Source organism: Opisthocomus hoazin, chromosome 2 (genome assembly GCF_030867145.1).
Source record: "Opisthocomus hoazin isolate bOpiHoa1 chromosome 2, bOpiHoa1.hap1, whole genome shotgun sequence".
In the NCBI taxonomy this organism is placed as follows: Eukaryota; Metazoa; Chordata; class Aves; order Opisthocomiformes; family Opisthocomidae; genus Opisthocomus; species Opisthocomus hoazin.
The window spans coordinates 49,644,865-49,666,114 of record NC_134415.1 but is presented as its reverse complement, the minus strand read 5'-3'; the positions used below and the strand labels follow the sequence as shown (position 1 = coordinate 49,666,114).

The 21,250-nt window shown below is 37.7% G+C and overlaps 1 protein-coding gene across 5 annotated transcripts in view; it reads right to left on the bottom strand.

Moving 5' to 3' along the window:
- USP34 (ubiquitin specific peptidase 34) overlaps positions 1-21,250 on the bottom strand; it is a 147,518-nt gene that overhangs the window by 120,154 nt on the left and 6,114 nt on the right. For all 5 annotated transcript variants that reach the window (XM_075413537.1, XM_075413541.1, XM_075413540.1 and 2 more), the window contains exons 2-5: positions 9,943-10,030; positions 6,165-6,585; positions 792-842; positions 469-618 (exon numbers count right to left, since the gene is read on the bottom strand). In XM_075413537.1, the coding sequence (XP_075269652.1) occupies positions 469-618; positions 792-842; positions 6,165-6,585; positions 9,943-10,030 (710 nt within the window). The remainder of the gene's footprint in view (positions 1-468; positions 619-791; positions 843-6,164; positions 6,586-9,942; positions 10,031-21,250) is intronic.

Here is a 21,250-nt window from a genome sequence, read left to right as displayed (position 1 = left end):
GATATGTATTAAAAAACTAAGTAAAATAAAAGATAGTTACCTCTACGCTGCAAATATATATATAATGATATAAAACCACAGGAAACCGAGACAAAAAGAAACCCATAGACTTTTCCTTTGTGTCTCATAGGGAATATGTAAAAAGTTAAGATAGCCTGAAGAAGCCCAAAACATTTCCACAACAAAATTTCAGGGACAGAAATGACCTCTAACAACATTCTTGTAAGTATTTTCTGGGCCTGTTACAATCTTGATTTCTAGGTACAAACTTGCAAAACTACTTGTGTGTTTACAGGAGATGTATAGGGTCTGGATGGTGAAATGCTCAGTGAACCAGCAAACCTCACATTCCTAACAAGGAAAATCTTACAGTGCTTTTCTCCTTCCCTGGTCCTACAGAATTCTTCCCAGACTTCAATCCTTTTACCTTTGGCGTTCAACATTAAACAATTTAAAGGCAATACTTACATTAGATACCACTGTGATAAATGCATGTGCTATAAGAAATGGCAGTGTCTCAGGGGTTCCGTATTCAAAACAATCCTTCATGAGGGAAAGGCCATTTTTTCCACAAAACAGACAAACATAACGAAGCAAGTGCAATGGTACTTCTACATCCTAAAAATATTTAAAAAAAAAAAATTTAGAATTTGAACAGTCAATACTAGATCCATTCAGACACACAGGAAATTCAAAGCTGCATTAGTCTAACACAAATCCATACCAAGGAGCAAATGTGGCTACTTTACATTTCTAGGAAATGTGCACCTATTTAAATACGGACAACTTACATTCATATCACAGAACGCCCCTAATATATTGCTTTCTTGAGCAGAAATATCCTGTTTAAAAAGAAGAAAAAACATTCACTGAAGCAATAAAAACACATGTATAGAACAATAAACAAATGACCATTAATAGACATAATAATAAAAAAAAAAAAAAAAGACCCAAACCCTAATTTAGAGGAAGACAGAAGCTCAAGCTTTGGTCCACTTTCATATTGTGAAATATACTTTTCCATTTCACCATTTTACTTTTGTTAAGAGTTATTTATAAGTACACAAATATACACTTAAAATAACCTATCAGCAGTGGCTCTCAATAGCTGAATTAACAGATCATTCTTCAAGCCCACCCCCCTACAGATCACCAGTCTTTCTCAACAGGAACACTGCAAAAGGGATAGTCTGGCACACTGACTGCACACCAGCCTGAGAATTACAGAATGAACCAATCTAGGTGCTTTTGAATGCAATTTTTGCATAAAGATGAGACACACATCCAAACATCTGAATTTAGATGAAATACAAGTTGTTCTACAATCCTACATTTAGTGACTTAAGGGGCTACGCTTTTGAATTATTTATTCCCATCAGTATGTTAAAATTCTTTAACTTGAACTACTCTGTTCTTTTACACATAACAAAACACATCGTATAAAATAAGCGTCTAATACTCTTTATAGGATTAAGCTAACTAAAGAGGGGGAAGGAATTGTATCACCCTGTCAATCTGTTAGTTATTTGCTGCAACAAAAAATCTATTTTCTAGAAGTACTAAACCAAAAAGAGTTTGGGAAAATAGCTTTTCTTTTTAAAGTTCACAACATCCACTTTTTGGGCAGTATAAAGCAGGAATTTTCTTTATTAGGGTTGTTACACAACTTGTGTGGTTCTTACATATAGCTGGGGACAAAAGGGTGCTGAAGATATCATAAAACCTGACTGTAAAACCACAATATTGCCATGGATACTTGCAGGTAGTTACAGCATCTTCTTCTCCTTCCCATCCCTCCACGCCAAACACCCAGTTCTCATATTCACAAATCCAATATAAGTTTAATATAAAGTTAAGTTTTTAAATGAAATTTCCTGAATATATTTCAAGCAGCTGTGTAGGAGTAAGCTTCTTAAAACTGTACCAGAAGATGCTGGAAGCAAGAAATTTTGGATGGATTAAGTGTGATACAAATATTTTGAATTGTTCAATATGCTCATAGTATATCTAAGCATTTATTGTCTTTTTTCTTCTGCTGAACTCCAAGTCATGCCTGAACTCGTGATACTCTAAGTTGTTTTTAAAATAGCTTTGAAGCCAGTAGGTGGTATGTTTTCAAGTAGCAAGAAAAGGTGTTCAGCGTGCTGCTCGTGAAAACTGGAGAAATAGTGTGAGAAATTAATTTTCTTAAATAAAATAGAGACTTGTCGGGTGAACTACAGTTCTTAGAATACAGAAATCAAAACCTCACAGAGGTCTGTTGCACAAGTCCTGCAAGCTTACTAAATGTGTTGCAGTTGAGAGACTGAGTCTGGAAACGTGACTTCTGTTCTTCCAGATGTGAAACATAACAGAGACTGAGAATTCCTTAAGATCACATTTATAAGGAAATAAGATAATTCCTCATGGGAATATAATACGGTATTAAAAAACACCCTGACTTCACATAAAATATACTAGCTGAGGTCTGACATGGACACAATCTCGGTGAAGGGCACTTCATCAAGGATGTCATCCAAGAAAATATTTACTTGAAAAGGAAAAGCACAGATAGCAAGATTCCAAAGAATCAGGGATTACAGCTACAGACACCTAAACAATTGATTTTTTTCTTCTTTCATTTCACCCTCTATCAAAAAATGCTAAATGGTTGGGTAACACCCTTTAGATTCACTGTTCATTCCAAGACAGTTCAGGAGTGCACTTTACATCATTTCTTCTTTCTCTACAGAATTTTAAGCTTCCATCTTGTAGATTATTTTTTTCCTCTGACATGCCCATTCTAGGTATTACACTTACTTCATAGAGTAAGTATGAAAAGAAGAATAGGGCATAATGTCTTAAACTACCCTATATGCAAGATCTCTTAAAAGATGTCCCATACATAAAAAAAAAAAAAATTACCTAATTCCAAAACATGAACAATTCTAAAAAAAAAAAATACCCAACCAACTACATTTATAAAAATACTTTGAGTTAACGTAGTTTCGGATATAAAATAGATAAAAAAACCTCTCTCTGGGCACCAAAAATACTGGGAGATGTCAACAGAAGCAATTTTCCAGATGTTTTCTTTACAGATTGTTTTTTCAATATTTATTTCCTGAAGTGGGTCGACCTCTAACGGACTGCAATCAATTGTGTTGTTCTGGAGATCCAAGCTTAGTAGAAAGACATTTTTCATTAGGCTTTCTCATCAGTTTAACAAGGGTTGAGACAAACATTCTGCCTACACAGACTCATTCTACTCAGGTAAAGACTATACACTTGTCAATATGCTTGATTTACTTCCACATGATGTAGTTTCACTGTCCTCATATATAGCATATTTCTGCAACACTTCTGATCTCTCCAAGGCCACTTGTAGCCTCTGCTGTCAAGACTACACAGCCCTTCCGGCTACCAATCGGACTTTCAGGGTCTTCACCCTCTCACTTTAAAAATGTTGTAAGGGACAAAAATAATTCTTAGCCCATATCATTTAAGGAGAGAATCTATGGGATCATATACAGGCAGACACCCTTTTGACTACCAACAAATCTTGCTTTACTGTTCATTTTCACCCAACTTTGTGAACCCCTATACTAGGGAAAATCTCCTACTTTCACATGAACGTTTTTCTTCTCCACTAGATGGTCAAGTGTAAAATGGCTTTGGCAAGCACCTGGTAAGATGGTTAGACTTCAAGACTTGTCTTCTGTCTGCTGTCATTAAAAACAAAGATCTTGCAGGTGTATACAGAGCAAATGCTAACAGTAATATTGAATCCTAATCGTTACCAGAAGGTAATGATACCATGTGAAAGCCGTACAGCAGAAATTTGTAAGTGACAACTTAATTGGTCATTTCTAGGCAAAGTGAAACCTTACTGGACATGACAACTCAGCGAAGTTGTGTAAATTCATCTCAAGAATCTGGAACAAAGAATTTCTGAAGTCAGTGAGTAGACAGACTGGACTCTGTTTTGCATCAGAAAATGTCCTTTTTTCTAGGGCAAAATAAAAGCTTAGAGGGAGAGCTACACAAGCTTCTCCCAACAAATTCCTGGTAAATTTGGTCTGTTCAGGAATGTGTTTAGCTTACAAGTATAGATGATGCACTTAAAAGAGGGATTTTAATTTTATGATCCTTTGAGAACTGAGTCCAAGCCTGATTTAAAACAAAAAGTGCTCCCATTACTGGGACTAATAACTTGTCTCAATTCAACTAAGATGTGCTCTAGACTGAAATCCAAAATTAAATTCTAAACCTCAGTGAGTTACTCCTGTAGCAGAAAGTTTTGACATTAAAATAGCCAACATTACCACTTCAGACTAACAGAACCCTAGTGCTTCCTAAACATAGAAAATGTTGGTTTGTGAGAAGAATGATTGATGCTGGGACATTTTAAATGCAAACAAAAAAAATTTCTCCCAGAAAAGTACACAACAAATATGGCAGGCTAGCACACCTCCATAATTGGTATCTGGAAACACAAAAAGTCTAACAGAAAAGTAAAAGACTTTTCCTTCACTTGTCTGTACCTCAGGAAAGTCTTTTTCATTCTCAGCTTCCCTTTATGTTCTTAGGATAGCTAATGAATGTATTCACTAATTCAAATTGTCTATACTAGTACAATATATATGTCAGTTTGTCTAGAGTGATAACTGTATCTGTGTCCAAATCACTTTATGGCTGCGTATCAAGTGAAAAAGAAATCCCACCAGGCACTTTCAGATTTTCTTTTTATCACTTGGAAGTGAAATTGAAAAAGAAAAAAGTACATAAAATTGTCATTTAAAAGAAGCAAGTGTGCTTATACATAGAAAAGCTGTTCCAGAATTATTCACTGCATATTCCTATGAAGCTAGTTTCAGCAGGCATCCCACAGGGGTACAAAAGATAAATCATTTAAGTCTTTTTTTTTTTTTTTAAACTGACAAGATAGATCTACCCTCTACAACTCTTACTTGCAGATGCTGAACTACAGGTTTATTTACGTACAGTGAAAGTTTAAAAGGCAGGCCAAAATGAACGATGGGAAACCTGAAATCCGCAAATCCTAACTTTGCCTCATTTTTCTACGCACATATATTCATGAAACAACCTGTTAACTTAAGCCCCTATGTTCTGGATAATCAAAATACAGCCCACCCAAAAAAATCTGCTATGTTGCGGGTTTTAACTAGATTTATTGTCAGATATGGCAGGATTAATTCAACAAAAACTGATTATATCTTGTGATCACCATAGCATACATAACCAAAAATTACATATGACTTGGCATCATTTTGGACTTAAGTTTGAAAAGCAAACTTAACTGCTCAGAGCTCCAACAGACCTCCCAAAACTCTCTAAATAAAAAAAATTTTAAAAGACTGGGTTAACTGTAGTTTAATTTTCCCCTTTGACTTTCTCAAAAGTTTATTGGATAGAAGCTTTCTTCATATAGCTAAATATACATCATCTTTTCATACCAATCCTGTAAAAGAACTGTTTATTTGTTATTACACTACCACAAGTTGGATCAAATCCCAACCTTCCCAAGAACTATATTGTTTCAACTGGGAAATGGTTAACACAATCATATTTATTTCAGAAACTGTGAATTAAACACTGTGGGTTTTTTGAAAATTTGTTCGGTTTTTTTCAGAAGAAAATATGAAAAATGTGAATGGTAGCCACAACAAGTATTACACAGAAAAATCAGGACGGTAGAACAAAGCTACCTGTGTAGAGCTCACTTATTCCAGTTAATTAAACAGCTGTTCTAACAAGTAAGTTTGGTTTTGCACAAAGTTTAGTTTATGAAGCTTTGCTTCTAGAACCACAGATTGTAATGAAAACAATTAGTAAACTATTAATGGGTTACCTTCTAGAAGAAAGGCTTCGCTATAGTCCCCTTTTTGCCTTCCTGTTATTTAAACAATACAATAATTCAGTGTACAGATCCATCCAACACTTATCAATATATTACCTGTAACAATTAAGCATATTTTAAATAAAGTCTAAGAGTATGTGTCATTTAAAAAGTTTCTCTGAAAAGTTCCTCTGAAGTCCACATGAGATGAATTTGCCCATCCTATGTGAAAGCAACGATCACCACACAAGCACAGCCTACTCTTTAAGGAAAACAAATAACCTTTCACAAAATAATTAAATATACACATAAAGATAAGATATACCTCTATTGTGGGATGAGTATTATGTTTATAAGCAGTGTACAGAGGAAACTGAATCTGAAAGATTTTTGCCACACACAGCAACAACTTTTCCTTCTCATCAGTGCTCCATAAGCTAAAAGCATCAGTGTTCTTTGCAGATTCCTCCTCGGTCAGGATAGAAGTTCTTGCAGAATCTAATTTTTTCTGTATAGATTTTTGCCGTTCTCCATTTTCTTCTTCACGAGACTCTTTTTCTACATTCAGGGGCTCATCAGCATGATTACTCTGATCTTGCCATGTTGAATCTATATTAATAGTGCAATGTTTACAGAGCTGGTCCCGCAGAACTTGAACTTGGGCAATGACTAAGTTAATAAGCGCACATACTACTTGGTTAAAGATCTCCAAATGTTTATACTCCTTGAAACAGCACAGACACTGTCTGTAAGAAAACAGAAAAAAATAAAAATAAAAACTCCTGAAGTAGCTAAAATCAGAAGAGGTAACAGACCAAAAGGATTCTTCACATTAAAAGATTTTAAACAAAATATTTAACAGACCCGTGAAAACAACGAAATCCAAACGAAACAGACTCCACCCAGCAAGTGGGAGTCACTAAGCCTTCCTTCAACCCTGCGAATATCTCCATTACTTCCAAATGCTCACGAAAACTGTGAAGTCCCTGTTATCATTTACCAGCTGCCACTGTGAGAAAAACTTACAAAAGAAATCTTACGGGCAAGGTCACTGTACTAAAGAAGCAGTGTTCTTCAATATGTTCTTGAATCCGTTTCCTGATCTAGTTTTCTCTATTCATATTCACTGCAATAAACCACCTGACACGCTCATCAGCTTTAATTATTGTTACTTTTAAAATCAACAGGGCTGCAAAATAATTGTATTTTTAATGGAGTATTTAAGCTCACTTCCTTTATCTGCATTTGGACAGAAACCCAATGCACAGTGGTACCCTTTACCCGCATGGGAAAAAGCAGAATCAAGTATCTTCATTACTTTCTTCACTATGCAGGCTCAGAGATTATTCCTCTGAATATCTCCTGATACATTGTAAACTGAAAAGAACAAGCGTGGAAACTATACACCATCCCTTTATCAATATAGTAAGAAAAATTAATGAAATCATCAAGTCAGAAAACTCTATAATGTAGCTCTAGTTGTGCCCAAGGATAACCATATATGTAAAACAGATTCGGGGTGCATGAATACCCCAAGAAGATACCCTAGAACCTATTGTCAGGGAACATCTGCTTCTTCCATACAAACAAGCAACCCCCTTTTTCTGAACAAAAGGTGGACAATATTCCCCTGAAAGGATCTAACTCCTGGACAAATGCAGAGAAGCAAGCAAGAAATAAGCAAGGCGGCTTCAGTGAAGACTACATGCTTGTAACAGAAACTTTGAGATGGACTCACCTCTTTCTCACTCTACTGAACAATGTAACTGCTATATAAACTGGTAGCTGACTTGCAGTAGAGACCTTTCCCCTGTTAACATGGAGAACAGACTCCAGTCCATGACTAGAGTTCTTGTATACTAAAATAATATAAAAATCACACATACTATTTCTAAAATAAATTAGCAGGCAAAACATAGGGCAAGAAGTCAATCAGAAGTGATTAAAAAATTCTTCTGCAAAATATAGCATTTAATCCAGAAACTGGACTTAAATTATAATTTGTAAGAAAAAAAAAGACAGATAACTCGGAACTATGACAGGTAGAGGGTGCTCCCTCTCTTGAGGGAATACAAACACGCCCTTGAACTACAGCTCTTAAAGCATATACACCTGAATACAGTTATCTTTTTTCAGTGGGTTAGACAGAAAGATAACCTTCAGCATTCCCTAATTCCAGCACAGATAGTGATGGAAGCATCTAAAACTTTTTGTTCCATCTATGCAGGAAGAAAAATCCTTTTAATACTATGTAAGTGGAGTGTGCGTTTACCCATTTGAAAAATAGGCTGTTGTCATTTACTTGTAAATGTATTTTCATATTAACAAATGACAACAACAAATTGCAGGCAAAAAACAAGTGTATCCTTGAGCACTTATCCTTGGGCAAAACTATGTACAATAGGTCCATGCCTACAAATTACTACCTCACTTGGCTGTAACAAATTATTCTCAATAATAATGAAAGCAAAGTCTGGTGAATACTTCTCACATATCGGTATCTGAATGCCAACTGATACTGGAGAATTCTCTATTGGGCAGAGGCATGGTGGTTGTGTTTTTTCAAGATAGAAATACATGCAAAACCTCTAAGTCTTCATGTATATGAATGTGTTCACAGGAAGAAGAGCTCCACCAAAAATTAAAGATCTACGAAAAATAAGTATGTTACCAATATGACTTCTTTAATTTCCAAAAAGGAACTGAAATGGAAACACTGCATCAAATGGAAGAAAAACGTATTATTCAGGCTGAGTCACCAACCAATCTTCTGAAGGAAAGAAGATTTAAACTACAGGTAACAAAAATAAAAAGCAGTTTTTAAGGAAGGCCTCAAGCACAAAACAACAAGCAGAACTCTCAAAAGCCCAACTGACAGAGTAGAAATGGGACATGAAATTACAATGTAAAGTAAAACTCCTTCCTGTGGCCTCTTTGCTAGACTCTTCTTTTAATAAGTTAAGGACTGTTTTCCACACTTTTACAGTATGAAACCATACATATGGAAGGCACCAGAAGAAAATAAAGACTTAAATGCTATCCAGTCTTCATCTTTTCTTCAGGTTGGATTTGTCATGCTATGGCTGTTGAACAGAATAAAACTCTAAACAGATGATGACCTGGGAAAACGACTAGGCTGTACTCAGACATACTTAGGATCTACGACCTGTCAAGAAATGACAGGATTCTGGTTTCTGTTGCTGCTGTTTATTTTGATTTGAAATTCCTTCTCTGTGTCTAATAACATATTGAAGAAGATAATGAATTTGCTTTGAGTGCCTTCTTTGGGCAGAATGAGAAAGAAGAGGATTCTGCTTTTGCAGCTGACATTCGTTTTTTTTTCTTTTGGAGTCTTCTAAATATCAGAATAATGTTTTCCAATTTATTCTCTATGCTTTTCGCAATATTTCTTGCGACTCAGTTTGTTCTTGTGACCACTGCTGAACACTGAATTCCAAACATCCTTACAGCAGATTCTTTCTAAAAACTAATATCCATACGACTCCTTGTACTGGATAAAAATAAGTAGCCATGAGGTAAGTAGAACAGCTGATATAACTACTTAAAAAAAATAAACACCACCAACAGTAATTTAAATAACAGATTAAAAGGAATAATGTAGTTGATTTAAGACAACCACGTGCAAAGGATGTTCTTTATCAGTTTAGTAGCTATGGTCTTCAATTGTTGATCATCTTGACTCAGTATTAGGACAGTGACAAAAATTTAACTTGATGATCCCAGAGATATTTTTTTTCTTAAATTCTTCTTACCCTACCCTGCCTCCACAGAAGAAGGTCAGAAAATTTCATGTTAAAGCAGCAACACATACTATTTGTCCTTGCAATATAGCTATTTACTGCTACACGATTGTTACAGCATCCAACATGCAATCAGATTCAAAATATGCTTTGCCCAAAATGCACTGGATAACTTGTTTATTTTTGTAAAGTAAAGTAGTAAAATGTCCTTTACTCTCAAAGTATCAATTAGTGACACATTAATAATTTGCCCATTCTAATTCACTCCGCTGTATTTTTTAAAAAGTGAAACCCACTGTTGAGATCCAGTATCATCAACACTCAAACTCAATCCAAAATTACCTTTGTGTCCAGGAATTGATGTAAGCAAATATCTTGAGGGCATGTTCCTTTTTGAGCTGCAACCCATCAGCACCTTCAAGGTCTGATACTAAAGAAAACAAAACCAAGCATATTAGTAGCAAAAAAATCCAACCTGTGCACTTGTTCTATTTTTACTAGAAATTATCTTTGATAGCACGAAAAATAAAAAAAAAAATATACTTTGCAAATACATTTTCATATTGGAAACTGAAGTCCTCAACCAAATCTACGTATTTTTTGCTTCAGTAAACAGAGGTAAGTTTTAGACGCAGCTAACCTGAAAACAGAAACTGCACAGTATTTTTGAATACTGCTGTGAAAATTAGTGAGTAAGAACAGCCCCTTCTTCTAATCCTCCTCTTACGAAATACTCTTCATAAGCTTCACCGGGAACTACTCACTGATATGCACTTTCAAATACGAACCTTCCTCAACAATTTTACTCAACCAGGCCCGTGTCCTGTCCCCCCCCCACACCAATTTTAAAAGTCTGCATTTTGAGATGACCATGAGACCTTACCTTCCTTTTCCTGATCAGATAAAGACTAGGAAAGAAAAACCCCACAAAACTACCAATAAAAGAACAACGTGCAGTGTATGTATAAAGTTATTTCAGACTACCTAAGTAGACGATTATTATTTTCAAATATACAGACATGTCTATACTGACATTTAACCATAATGAATCACTAACTGGCAAAATGATAAATACTTACCACATTTATTACGGCCAGAAAGCAGAACAGTTATGTACTGAATTCAAAACTTAGACATTTCAATGAGGTATTATAAATGTCCCATTTGCATCTCAAAAATGCTTCTACACTCTAATTTAAAGCCAAACATCAGTAGTAGTCCACATAGTGCAGGCAAAAGGAAGCCTACAGAGTGTGGAAGCAAGTACAGGTAGCCTGGGAGGAATATAGAGAAATTGTCCAAGCAGCCAGGGATCAGGTTAGGCTAAAGCCATGACAGAATTAAATCTGGCCAGCAATGTCAAGGGCAATAAGAAAAGCTTGTATAGGTACTTTTATCAGTGACAAAAGGAAGGCTAGGAAAAATGTGGGCCCTCTCTGGAGGGAAATGGGAGACCTGCTTATCCAAGATATGAAGATGACTCAGGTACTCAACTTTTTTGCCTCAGTCTTAAACTGGCAAGTGCTCCAGCCACACGGCCCAAGTTGCAGACAGCAAAGGCAGGGACTGGGAGAACAAAGAATACCCACTGCAGGAGAAGATCAGGTTTGAGACCATCTAAGGAACCTGAAGGTGCACAAAGACATGGGACCTGATGAGACGCATCTGCAGGTCCTTATGAGGAACGACTGAAGGAACTGGGGCTGTTTAGTCTGGAGAAGAGGAGGCTGAGGGGGGACCTTGTTGCTCTCTACAACTACCTGAAAGGAGATTGTAGTGAGGCAGGTGTTGGTCTCTTCTCCCAACTAACTAGCAATAGGATGAGAGACAACGGGCTCAAGCTGTGCCAGGGGAGGTTTAATTAGATATTAGGAAAAATTTATTTACTGAAAGAGTGGTCAGACATTGGAATAGGCTGCCCAGGGAGCTGGCTGAGTCCCATCCCTGGAGGTGTTTAAAAAAACATGTAGATGTGGTACTTTGGGATATGGATTAGTAGGAATGGTGGTGTTGGGTGGATGGTTGGACTCGATCTTAGAGGTCTTTTCCAACCTATGATTCTATGAATTTGCTAAGCCACTAGCCATTATATTTGAGAAGTTGTGGGAGTCCAGTGAAGTTCCTACTGACTGGAAAAGGGGAAATAATCCCCATTTTTAAAAAGGGAAAAAAGGAAGACCAGGGAACTACAGGCCAATCAGTCTCACCTCTGTGCCCAGCAAGATCATGGAGTAGATCCTCCTGGAAACTATGCTAAGGCTCACAGAAAATAAGGAGGTGACTGGTGACAACCAACATGGCTTCACCAAGGCCAAATCATGCCTGACAAATTTGGTGGCCTCCTATGACAGTCACAGCGCTGGTGGATAATGGAAGAGCAACTGACATCATCTACCTGGACTTGAGCCAAGCATTTGACACTGTCCCATACGACATACTTGTCTCTAAATTAGAAATACACGGATTTTACAGATGGACCTTTTGGTGGATAAGGAATTAGCTGGATGGTGGCACTCAAAGAGTTGCGGTCAATGGCTCGATATCCAAGTGGAGACCAGTGACGAATGGCATTCCTCAGCAGTCAGTACCGGGACCAGCACTATTTAACATCTTTGTCAGTGACGTGGACAGTGGGATTGAGTGCACCCTCAGCAAGTTTGCCGATAACACCAAGCTGTGTGGTGCAGTTGACACACTGGAAGGAAGGGTGTGGCTCCAGAGGGATCGTGACAGGCTTGAGAGGTGGGCCTGTGTCAACCTCATGAAGTTCAACAAGACCAAGTGCAAGGTCCTGCACATGGGTCAGGGCAACGCCAAACACAAATACAGGCTGGACAGAGAAAAGATTGAGAGCAGCCCTGAGAAGGACTTTGGGGTGCTGGTTGATGAGAAGCTGAACAAAACCCAGCAATGCATGCTCATAGCCCAGAAGGACAACCATATCCTGGGCCACATCAAAAGCAGCATGGCCAGCAGGTTGAGAGAGTGAACTCTGCCCCTCTACTCCGCTCTCATGAGACTCCACCTGGAGTCCTGCATCCAGTTCTGGAGCCCTCAGCACAGGAAAGACATGGACATGTTGGAGTAGGTCCCAAGGAGTGCCACAAAAATGATCAGAGGAACACCTCCCCTATGAGGAAAGGCTGAGAGTGTTGGAGCTGTCCACCCTGGAGAAGAGAAGGCTGCGGGGAGACCTTATCACAGTCTTCCAGTACCTGAAGGGGCCTACAAGAAAGTTGGAGAGGGACTTTTTACAAGGGCACATGGGCTAATGGCTTTAAACTGAAAGAGGGCAGATTTAGATTAGGTACAAGAAAGAAATTCTTTACTATGAGAGCAGTGAGGCACTGGACAGCGTTGCCCAGAGAAGTTGTGGCTGCCCCCTCCCTGGCAGCGTTCAGGGCCAGGTTGGACTGGGCTTTGAGCAAGCCAGTCTAGTGGAAGGCATACCTGCCCATGGCAGGGGGGCTGGAACTAGATAATCTTCAAGGTCCCTTCCAACCCAAACCACTCCATGATTCTATGATCTCCACTTACGCATCAATCAATTATATATTAGGGCACTGGATTCTTGCTATTGGCTGCATACTTTTCCCCAGCTATCAACGTGTAATTCTCACTTCTTCCTTGTCCTAAAATTTCCATACCCAATTATCTAATTGCTACACAAATTCAGAATGTCAGCATTCCTTTTAAGTTGATAATTTAATTTATAACAAAAATAAGTATTCATCTCCATATTACACATGAAATTTCAAATATTACATGCTCACAAATCTACTTCACAAGCAAGCTTTGTGGGAAAGGTTCTCTAACAGAAGCAAGCTCTTCATAATCCCTACCTCAATCTCTTTTCCAACCTCAGCGTTGCGAGGTCCTATGTGATCTATCAATACAAGTTTCCAAAAACTAAAGGTAAAGAAAGTCTGCTGGCACAGATCAGAAAGTAAAGTTCAGAAGAACACCACTTCAGAGAATAATCACACAAAACATACTTCTGATTTCTTTGAAATATGGACATTATATATGCACATACATACTTTCATATACATGCACACACAAATATTAAATTACACAAAAAGCAGTCTCTCAGTAGGATACCATTAAACCTTAAATATCACTTTTCTGTCTCACTCCTAGAAGGCTTTAAAGATCCCTACATAACACTGGAAAAAGTAAAAAATTGACAAGCAGACTAAAAGACTGGTATCACTTCATGCTACCTTTTATTTTAAACACCACCAATTACCATGACACTTTGACTCTCTTAAGGCAAAGCACAGCACCGAAGAAACCAACAACTCTGTCAAGCAATTTAGGCCAAGCTTACCACAAAAGACAGATCCCTAACTATAGGCAGTATCTAAAAAGAGACTTGCCCAGCATGAAAGGTTCATAAAAACTTCACTTTACTAATTCTGTGAGCATTGTTTTGTTAAGATGAATTCCTTCAAACTTGACACAAAAAACTGCTGACAATAATTTAGTAACAACAAACCTAATTCTAACTTGCAGCTTACACATACATTTATAAAATTTTCTTCATCCCCACATCACCCTACACGAAAAACACACACTAACAAGTAGGACAGTAACTCCTAACTTCCACAGCAGCATTTTCACTGCAATAGTTTGAAACACTCCCAGATTTCCCTCTATGAGACAAGAAAAATTGAAGAACTACAATAAAAGTTAACTGGTCCCTTAAAAGGTACAATTGCCATGTAAAGTGTACAGAATGTAGAAGTTACGGAAATACTGAATCTTATGCCCAACTTCAGAAAAATAAGAATGTATATGCACTAGTTGGAGAAACCTGTCATTTACCTGTGTATGCATTCCACATCTCTCACGTAGATGAACTTCAACTGGTCTTATTTATTAATCATTGCTAATTAATATAGTGGCTACATACACAATTTCCCTTTTGTTTTCTGTACCTAGAAGTAATATTGTTCTTATTCCTGAAAAAACTCAGGAAGCTCAAAGCAGGAGCAACTACACTGAGGCTGTACTTTCCCACAGAGCTGCTCTAAGTCTGTCACACTACCAAAAGGGGTAGTGACACATCTGGCAGGGCTTCTCCTACTGGACCTTAGTTGAAGCTCTCTTTCACTCCTTAGCAGAAATGATCGCTCAACTAATCTATGTCCTTACAACCAAAATTTAAATCTTAGACTATCGAGTTCCTGTCTTACTATGCATATCAACTTTGTGGATACTCTTGATTTACAGCACCTCTCTTCAGGGACACATGCAACTTTAAGTACAGCAATATTGGTTATGAAGCCCTTCTAGTATTTTTTAATTTAAAAAAGTACAGACAGAAAAGCAATAGGAACAACTACACTCTTCATTCCTGCACACTTGTTGATTTCAGTCAGTTCTGTATGGACTCCCTTGCTGCATATGCTTTTCAGTTCCAATTGACGATGTCTGTCTCCTTTCAAAACAGTTTTCTTCTACCTTGAATGGGCCAGTAGTTAAAACAGACTCATTCGCTTGTAAATAAAGCATATCCTTTTATTCTCTCCCACATTCAAGCACCCTGCATGTCTTAGATCCTCCTTAATCTGCTGTCCCCCCCATCTCCCACACTTCCAGTGTTTCAAACCCAGCAGTAACCATCATGTCAAACTTTACAAAAAAAATTTTACCATGACAAGCCCCCTTCTTGCAAATTGATTTGGTGGATAAGACTTTCCCCTAGTTGCACACCTAAGGCAGTGATTCCCACAGGATGCGCTAACACTTTGAGAGCATTTGAAAATGCTCAAAGTGGCAGTTTGTGTGCTCTCATCAATAAGAATTGAGAGTATGTGCCACATAGCTTTACAGTCAGTCATCCCATGATCTATTAGTATCTCTCTCAGCAGTGGCACTCCAATCCTAGGCTCAGCTCCTTCATCCTGTTTCCAGTGTCTGCTTCTTTCTCCAGGCACTCACAAGCTAGCAATGTTAGAGATGCCTTCCCTAACTTACTCCTGAGTTCTCTGGGTTCAACTTTCCTCTTCCCTGAATGCTGTAGCAAATTCCTCTTCTCAGTTAAAGGCGCTTAAGACTTTCTCACCCTCCAGTCCTTCCTTTTCCGCCTCTTACTTCCCACACCCACTAACACCTCTTCCCCGCACTAGATCCAATTTCAAGATCAACATAACCCAGTTCACATCCACACTAACAGCATCCGTAGCCATGCATTTCAACTACTCCCAACAATCATTACCGCTCCTGCAGGAATCCAGAGAGCCAGACCAGGAACTGAGCAAATCCAGCTTACCAATCTAACAAAAAAACACCTGCTTATTTTGCTAGCTTTCTAAGCCACTGAATACTCAGAGTGGCAGCTACGTAAGTAGAGGGGCTGGGAGAGACAGTGTGAGACTAAGAAGTAAACATCTTTGTAGTGAATGCAAAGGTAAAATTGCCCTGCCTTACCTGGAGTAACTTCACCCTAATACTCATCTATTGCAAAGAAACTGAAGATAGAGTTACTAATAAGAGTATGGAAAAAACAGAATGGTGAAGGCCTTAAACAGATCCATCCAAGTCAGAACTAACCAGCCATAGAAGAAAGACTAGTATGTAGGTAAATTCCAGCTAAATATGTTCTATAAATATGATGTAGAAAATGGAGTCTTTTTGCATACTGCAACATCTCATTTCACTGCATCTTTAGAACAGGGTGCTCTTGAGATCTTTTTGTCACAGTAACACCATAAGGAAAGACCTGAGCTACTTAACTAACCCAAAGTAATAATTATTAATTACTTGACTTTTTTTAACATCTTCTAGTGTATAAGTTTTCAGATGCTCTTTTATTCAAGTAGCTGATGAGAAGCCAAACAGTCAAGATAAAAAATTTAAAACATTTCAGAAAAAATAAAATTTCCTTTCTGTTTCCCCAGTCTCCCATTTTACTTGGCTAGCTTTAAATGAAAACTTTGGTGATTCACCTGATCTTCCACAAAAGGGTGATTTGTTAAAAGTGTATATAGTACTAGAAACAACATGATCTCCCAAGCTAAAAGAAAAAACTATTAATAAAGCCACTAAACCAAGAAAGTTACAGAATATGAGAAAAATATAAATCAACTGCAAAGAAGGGGCCAACAATCTTGACTGTGAACAAACAAAGCTCGGATTGTACATGCATTTTTAGCAAGAACTTCTGAGCTAGAGGAACATACTGTACTTAGACATCAAGGACAACTATCACGCTAGACTTGCAAGAAATATCTTATATCCAAAGGTCACTTACCACATGAAGTACAAAATCAAATGGCAAGTAAATTTTTTTTTTTTTAAATGTACTTTCTCTACTTTCAGAAACTTAAAATAGTAAAAAGTAAACAACAGAAAATGCTTTAATACATAAAACTGTAATTTCTACTTACTCAAAACTAACGAGGTATAGTTGCATACAGATTCTGCTCCCTCCCCTTCCTCCCCCAAGTCTCATCTCTTATCAGCTTCTCACAGAAAAGAGTAGATCAATTTCAAAATGGACATTATTCACAGAAATTGTTCCCTGATAGAGACTAAACAGAGGAAAGAAGAGCCATACACTAGATGAAACAGCATTAGGGACAGTAATACTAGTCTTTAAAGAAATACATGCATAACTTTCTGTACAAGTGCCACTGTTCACACAAAGAGCCAGCACATTATATTTTTTTTATACATATATGCATTGAGATGTTTTCTGTTATTTGTAGGGGACTTCTTTTTGTTTATGATCAACAGTAAATAAGATGATAACCACGGAGCTTAGTGATTCCCATTCCCTTTTTATTTTCATCCATTAGAATTATTCCTTTTTTTTTTTTTATAAAGAATTCATGGCTCCCTTAGATTCATTCACCAGCGTTTTTCCAGACCTTTACAAAGCCATCTTAGACAGGTATCTAAAAGGACAGTGTCAACTTGAAGTTCAGTGGTGACAGTTTAACTGTCCAAGCTTTCCCACAACTTTACAGTAAGGAAAACTGTCTGTTTTCCACTCCTCAGTCTCCATCAAAGAAAAGTGCCCCAGACTACTGACTAGATACACATAATCAAAAGAGTCCTGAAACACTATTGCAGAATGTACTATGAAATAAAACAAGCAAATTAATTCCTCAGTATTAGAAATGTTGTTCAAATGCCAGGTTAACATAGGAAAAATCACATCTGTAACACAAAATACTGTAGTAACAAAACTCTATAATAATCACATGGTTACTATGCTTCTGAGTGCCTTTATGCTGTCTTTACGATTCCGAGTTGTCAATGCCCACCCTGATCACATCACTACAGCACAGCATTATGGATAACTATACCCACTTCCATCCCATAACGTACCTGAATTCATTTCAAGTCTAAATTGAATTCTACATTTCTTATCTTTACAAATACTTCACCTTGGTACATTTACTTCTTTCCTGCAAGCTTCTGATTATAAACAAAGTATACGGAGATTACAAATCAAGTATCACAGACACAACGTAATAGTTTAAAGACAGGAATTAGCAACCCTTTTAAATCTCATTTCGTTAGAAAAACAAACAGATTCATTACTGGCCTCTGTCAAGACATGTAAACTTTTGAACATAAAAGAAATTTCAACAAATCTGTTAAAGTTTTGCAAGTCTAAACAATACTGTGGTCTTATGAATGGAAATGCAGAAGCTACTCAAAAGAGTAACGAAAAAGCAGCTACATTACAACTTGTCCCCCAGCTATCCCCAGAATCAGTCATCTGACGGTTATTCAGCACCTGCATAATTCCTTACAGCAACCACGAGGTCAGAGAGGCCTGAAGAGTTTTAATGTAGTATTCCAACGCATAGCATAGTTACACAACTAGGAGTAGCACAAACCTTGGTATGTTCAGATAGGCAGCATTTGCAAGATACAACTTCACCAGAACCAGGCAAATCAGCTGATTAGGTAATTGCTGTATTTATATATATCCCTGTTTTCCTGCAAACACCACCAAGTTCTCGCTCTTTGAACCTCATTCTCTTCACTTGACGTGTAATTTCCTTTTCATCTTATCTCCCTCATCTTCTCCAGCAAACACTTATTTTTCTTTTACTATAATACACTAAGGCAGTCTGGAGCAAAACAGCAGAAGCCGACTCTGAAAAGCTGTACGAAATTCAAAGAAATGTCATCTTTCAAAAGTCATGCCATCCTAAAATTTTCAGCATGCTAGGTCGCGATTGTTTTGAGTTAAAATACCCCCTTCAGAATGGCCATAGACATCCACCTAATCCAACAATCATCCTTATTAAAAGTATCTTATGATTTTCAACTTCCTGAAGAGAACACACCACAGCAACTGCTTCCAAGGAGAACAGTTCCACATGAAATTATTTTACACGCAGTCAAATCTCAATTATCAGCTGATAATTTACCCTGAAGACTGGAGTTCGTTCTACCCAGAACTACCCAGATGAATTATAATCTAAATAAACTCTTAGATATACCAACTAACACAAAATCCAATTGTGCTGCTTCATTAGCCAGTACAGGTCCAGAAGCAGCACTGCAACTTTCAGACAAAGCAAAGCCTAAGTCACTATGCGGCATGAACCCACACTGTTCCCAGAGTTCAAAGTTCACAAATACTGAATCCATGCAGTACTATCTAGCAGTAGAAACTCAATCTGGACTAGATGAGAGTGTGAAACACCCAATTCAGGTTGGGTTATGCCAGCAGCAGGAGAACAAGCAGTATCACATCCACCATGGAGCGGAGCGAAGCATAAGACTATCATCAAATATTTAAGGAGCAGAATGAGCTTGCATCAGTCAAATACTGTGTAAGGCAGGTATGGCTTTTTTGATCACACTGGTATGAAATGATCTAAGATCAGCCTGTGGATGATGTGGCTGTGAATGAAATACAAAATGGGCCAACCTGCACATTGCTATGGCTTTGCTGGCCCAAGAAGACCCACCAGGGGGTCTCAACATTTTCAACCCCCCAGCTTCTGAAAGGGTTCACCAACCCCAGAATGGCACAGCAGGAACACACAAAGCCTGCTCAAGACCAGTGTGATGTCCAGGCTGCTGCACCTCCATGGAAGCCTGAGTGAGGGGAGCAGCAGCCTGGTGGTACAGCATAGGTGAGCCTGGGTCCAGCAGGGTTTATCAGCTCTGGTTCAACGTTAGTCATGTCAGATAGAAGGAGTCTATGAAAAGATCTATGGTATCTTTGTATCAATTTGTATACTTCTTGTACAGATGATTTCTTACAGAGGAAGATGTAAGAGGCTAACAGACTACCTTCTCAAGAAAAATCCCTGCAGCTTAAGAAGTGGGACTTCTACTCTTGCAAAAGTGTAGAGAAATACTCCACATTTTGAGGGTGTTAGTTTTACACAAAATAAGAAATTAAAAGTCATGCGCTTTTATAGCGCAAAGAAGAAAAAAAACCAAAACCACCCAACTTTTTAAAGGCTTGCAGAAAGCTCCAGTGTTTCAGCTATTCTTCACGAACCTGCCAAAAAGCAACTACAAGAAATCATCCTTGCCTGCTCATTTGCACAGCAGGTATCAAAGTAGCACATCCCCAGCTATCAAGGAATCTATACAGTACTTAAGAGCAGTGCATATAGTTAGCCTTTTGGCTAACATATTTAAGACCACAGTGCCCTGCTTCACTTTAGTTTTCATCCTAAACTTTTTTCTGTTTCTGAATACAATTACATAGATTAAAAACTCTCAATTGGAAGGCAGTTAATAAAATGGTGCACAGAATTGGAGGTTTCTTCAGTCCAGTGTGAAAAGAGGCAAAAAAACCTTTACCAGTCGCTTCCTAGACAGGAAACGATGATCTGTATGGATCTAGAAATTGTGCCTCAATTACCATGCATTTTTTAAGTCTTATTTACAGACCTTCTACAAATTAACTAAAGATCAACACTCAGAGATGCTTTTTCCACAAGGACCTTTTCTGACAAGTTTCAACTTCAACTGGTTGTTCCAGGACTAAAACTCCCAGATGAGTTCTATACATATGCAGACAAGTACCTAGAGACAAACAGGGCAACTATTTCCTCTTCTAATATCATCTGGAAATAGCTGAAATGTATTTGCACCAAATTTCTTGAAAAGAAGTTCACCTTTCACCATACATGCCAGATCTGGAAAATTACAAAAGTATAACTTTGTAAAACTACAAGCAAGCTGGGTATTTTTAACCACAGAGATCCTCACAGTCATATGTCCATGTTTAGCATTCAGATGGCAAATCAATTCCCATACAATGAAAGAAAGCGTAGAGAATGGCTTCTCACCTCTTCACAGATTAAATTCTAGAAACTGCCCATTTGCTACACAAAATCAAAAAAAGAAATTACCCCAACATATTCTTAAACAACAGAAATTAAATGGCTACAACTATGTTTAATTGCAGCGTGCTATTAGTATAAGCAGCATTGAGGAATCATCACAACCACTTGCTCCTGAAGAGGGTAAGATTACTTTTCACAGTCCCAGTATTGTGACCACTATAAATGCATAGCTTAACCTGCAAACACCCTTACTTACTAGCTACCTGAGCTGGTAAAACTAACAGATGAGTTACAGTTAAAAAAAAAATGGGGGGAGGTGGGGCCATTTTATGCAGAGAATCTTTCCCTCACTAAGAAACTCTCTTCTG